At 35.1% G+C, this 3,244-nt stretch overlaps 1 protein-coding gene across 1 annotated transcript in view; it reads right to left on the bottom strand.

Moving 5' to 3' along the window:
• The window catches only part of LOC135198265 (uncharacterized protein C53C9.2-like), a 6,804-nt gene extending 6,595 nt beyond the window's left edge, over positions 1-209 (bottom strand). The window contains exon 1 of the mRNA XM_064225835.1: positions 1-209. This exon is cut by the window's left edge and continues 252 nt beyond it. Within this exon, the coding sequence (XP_064081905.1) occupies positions 1-209 (209 nt within the window).
• Between the last annotated feature and the right edge of the window lie 3,035 nt (positions 210-3,244).

The raw sequence follows: 3,244 nt of genomic DNA, 5'->3' as shown, positions 1-3,244 counted from the left end.
TGAACCCTTCTGATGTTTCCTCCGCCTAATTTGGTTGTTGTTTGCTGGTTGCCATCCAATTTGGTTGGCATATATTCTGCCTTTTTCCTGCTTATCTTTAAACCTCTACTCTCCAAGGCATATCTCCACCTTACAACCTTCCCCTCCAGTTCTTCCCTTCCCTGTTCTCGGCTACCAAGATTATGCCATCTGTATAGAGCAGACACCATGATGGCTCGTCCCTGACATCCCCGTCAACACATCCAAGACAATATTAAACAGAAGTGGGCTCAGAGTGGATCCCTGATGTAGCCCGACTCCAACTTGGAAATTTTTTTACTTTCAACTGTAGATCTGACGCTGGTCTTTACATTTCTATACATCTCCCTGATTATTCTGACATACTTCTCCATCGCTCCTTTCTCCCTGAGACATCTCCATATTTCCTGACGTGGTACTCTGTGGTATGCCTTCTCAACGTCTATAAAGGACATATGCAAGATGTTTTGTTTCTCTCTGTAGTTTTCCAGAACAAAAATACCATCTGTCTACTGATGAAAACTTGTTGCCATAATTTTTCATCAATAATACATTTAGTATGTGACATGAGCCATATTCCTCTGTAATTTTCTCAGCACTGAATATCCCCTTTCTCTTTGAATATTGGGATTAATATACTTTCTATCCATTTTGTGAGTATCATCTCACTTTCAATAATCTTTTTCATTAACTGCCCCACTATGTCAATTCCTTCCTCATCAAGAGCCTTCTAGGCTTCTGCAGGCATGCCATCCGGTCCCACTGCTTTACTATTTTTCATCTTTCACAGTGCCACCCTAACCTCAGCTTTTGTTATTTCTCTGACTAGTCCACAATTTCTGTGTCCATATCCTCTTAGAAATCTTTAATTTCTTCATTCAATTAGGCCTCAAAATATTCTTCCCATCTCCTTATTATGTCTCTCTCATTTCTAAGTACATTTCCATCCTTATCCTTAATCTGTCTTATGTGTTTTATATCCTTGGTATTCTTATTTCTCATTTGTGCTAGTTTAAAGACCTTCCCTTGCCCTTCCTTGGTATCTAGTTCTTGGTAAAACTGATAATATGCTCTATCCTTAGCAATTGCTACAGTGGTATATACTAATTTATTTGCTTCCTTATAGGCCATCCAGTCCTCTTTCTTACCTGTCTTTGTTTAATCAATGCTGACTCTATCATCTGACTTTTGTACTGAAATTTGTTGCTATAAAATATACGTGACAAATTCCAGTTTATTCTGTGGTTATGGTTATTTCATATGGTTAAAAATAGCTGACGTTTGTTGTCCATACATAACCGAGCGTTTATGTTGTAATAATCTCTGGCGAAGTGATTTTCCTGTAAAACCGATGTAAGATTGGTCACCATCCAGGCACGGAATTTGCGTTAATCAGGAATTTGGCTAGGGTATTTAGGTAGGTAAAAGCAAAAGGGTTAGATTTTCCGAGAGTCAGAGTCACCATCTCAGTCCAGTCCAGGAATGGGATTTTTATTGTTGGGAGTCTCCCTGGTCTTGTCTTGAGAGGTTTGGTAGAAAATTACGTTTGCTTCATGAATAACTTTCTCAGTTGTATGGTCTGGATACCCTGAAGACGAAAGCTGCTTACTAATTAGTTCAAATTCCTTTTTCATTAAATCTGGGGGACAAATTCGTAAGATGACATGATAAATAAAGTATTTAATGTATAAAAGTAAGAATGTCGGTTTTTTCTACACGGTAAATTTGTATTGTCTGGTCTCTAATTATTAAAACTTCAAGAAAAGGAATTTTGCTGTTTGTTTCCCATTCAACTTTGAATTTAATGTGGGGCAGTAATGCACTTAATTTTGAAAGGAATTCGTTTAAATTTCCCCCGTTATTATCACAAAATGTTAGAATATCATCTACATATTTTATCCACAGCATGTTTTTGGCTTTTATTTCATAGTAATCCACGTATAAATCGGCTAAACATATGACTTAAAGGACTACCTAAGCTACACCCGAAATTTTTCGTATAGAATGACTTCCCGAATCGAAATATATTAGATATTATTTTGTCAAAACCCAGTGAGAAATGAACTGAATATGGCGTTAATTTTTTCCTGAATTTTTGGTTGTTAAGCTAACTATACCTACTCTTAACCACTGCTGCGTCGGGATGTTGGGAAAAACACACTGGTATGCGAGGCTGTTAACCAGGTAGCCTTAGGTGTAGTTGTACTTGGGTTCATACTTTTTTTATGACTTGTATGGCCTAGTAGGCAGTTCCCTTGCCTGATGTGGATATATATATATATATATATATATATATATATATATATATATATATATATATATATATATATATATATTATATATATATATATATATATATATATATATATATATATTCCTTTTCTTGTATCCGATTGAAAACTATTGTTCCACATAATCTGGATGAAAATAAAACCAAACTAAAAACATTAGCAAATACTCTTAAGGCAGTATTTTACATAAAAGCAATGAAGCCATAAAAGCCTGAGGCGATCATTAATTGGTAAATCTAGTAGTTATATCAAGATATCAACCCAACCTTCAAAAAGGATAAGAAGCTGAATTCAAAAACATCACCGCCAGAAGCCAATGGAAGCACAGGTTTTCAGACTTTCCTTAATTAAGGCACTGAGCAGGAAACATTCGCCTAAACGGGATCAGTAAATAAGTAGCAAAATTCGACTCTAAAATCGCCAAAGAAATAGAGAAGAGAAAATTAAAATCCTTGTAAATGTCCATCTTAAGGTAACAATATCAAAGGCTAATGAAAAAAGTAATGACGCCATTAAAATCTAAAGGGAATGGATTAATGAACCTTGAACGATTGACGGCGTAAGAACTTTCATGAATTTAAAAAAAGTAAAAAGAAACTATTTCTTTATCTCATTACCGTCATTACGACAGGGAGTGTTCTGCTTAAGATAAGATAATCTTCAATCATGAGTTTTACTTATAGGGGAAATGGGCCAATTTTCCCTTTATTTAGATTAATGACCGAATTCTAAAGAAGAGTCGCAAGATTATCCAATGATTTAATAATATCAATTAGAAAAACAATAAAATGTAAATAATAGCGGGGATATTCTAACAGGGAATTTATTAAAGATTGATCAAGAAATGGATTAACGACGGATTTCAATATCAGGACAGGTAACTTATAGCCGCCGTTTGCCATTCTGAGAGGTGATAATTGTGACCGTGTTTGTAT

Source organism: Macrobrachium nipponense, chromosome 22 (genome assembly GCF_015104395.2).
Source record: "Macrobrachium nipponense isolate FS-2020 chromosome 22, ASM1510439v2, whole genome shotgun sequence".
Lineage (NCBI taxonomy): Eukaryota > Metazoa > Arthropoda > Malacostraca > Decapoda > Palaemonidae > Macrobrachium > Macrobrachium nipponense.
The sequence above is the reverse complement of the archived record's forward strand: the minus strand, read 5'-3'. Positions and strand labels throughout refer to the sequence as shown.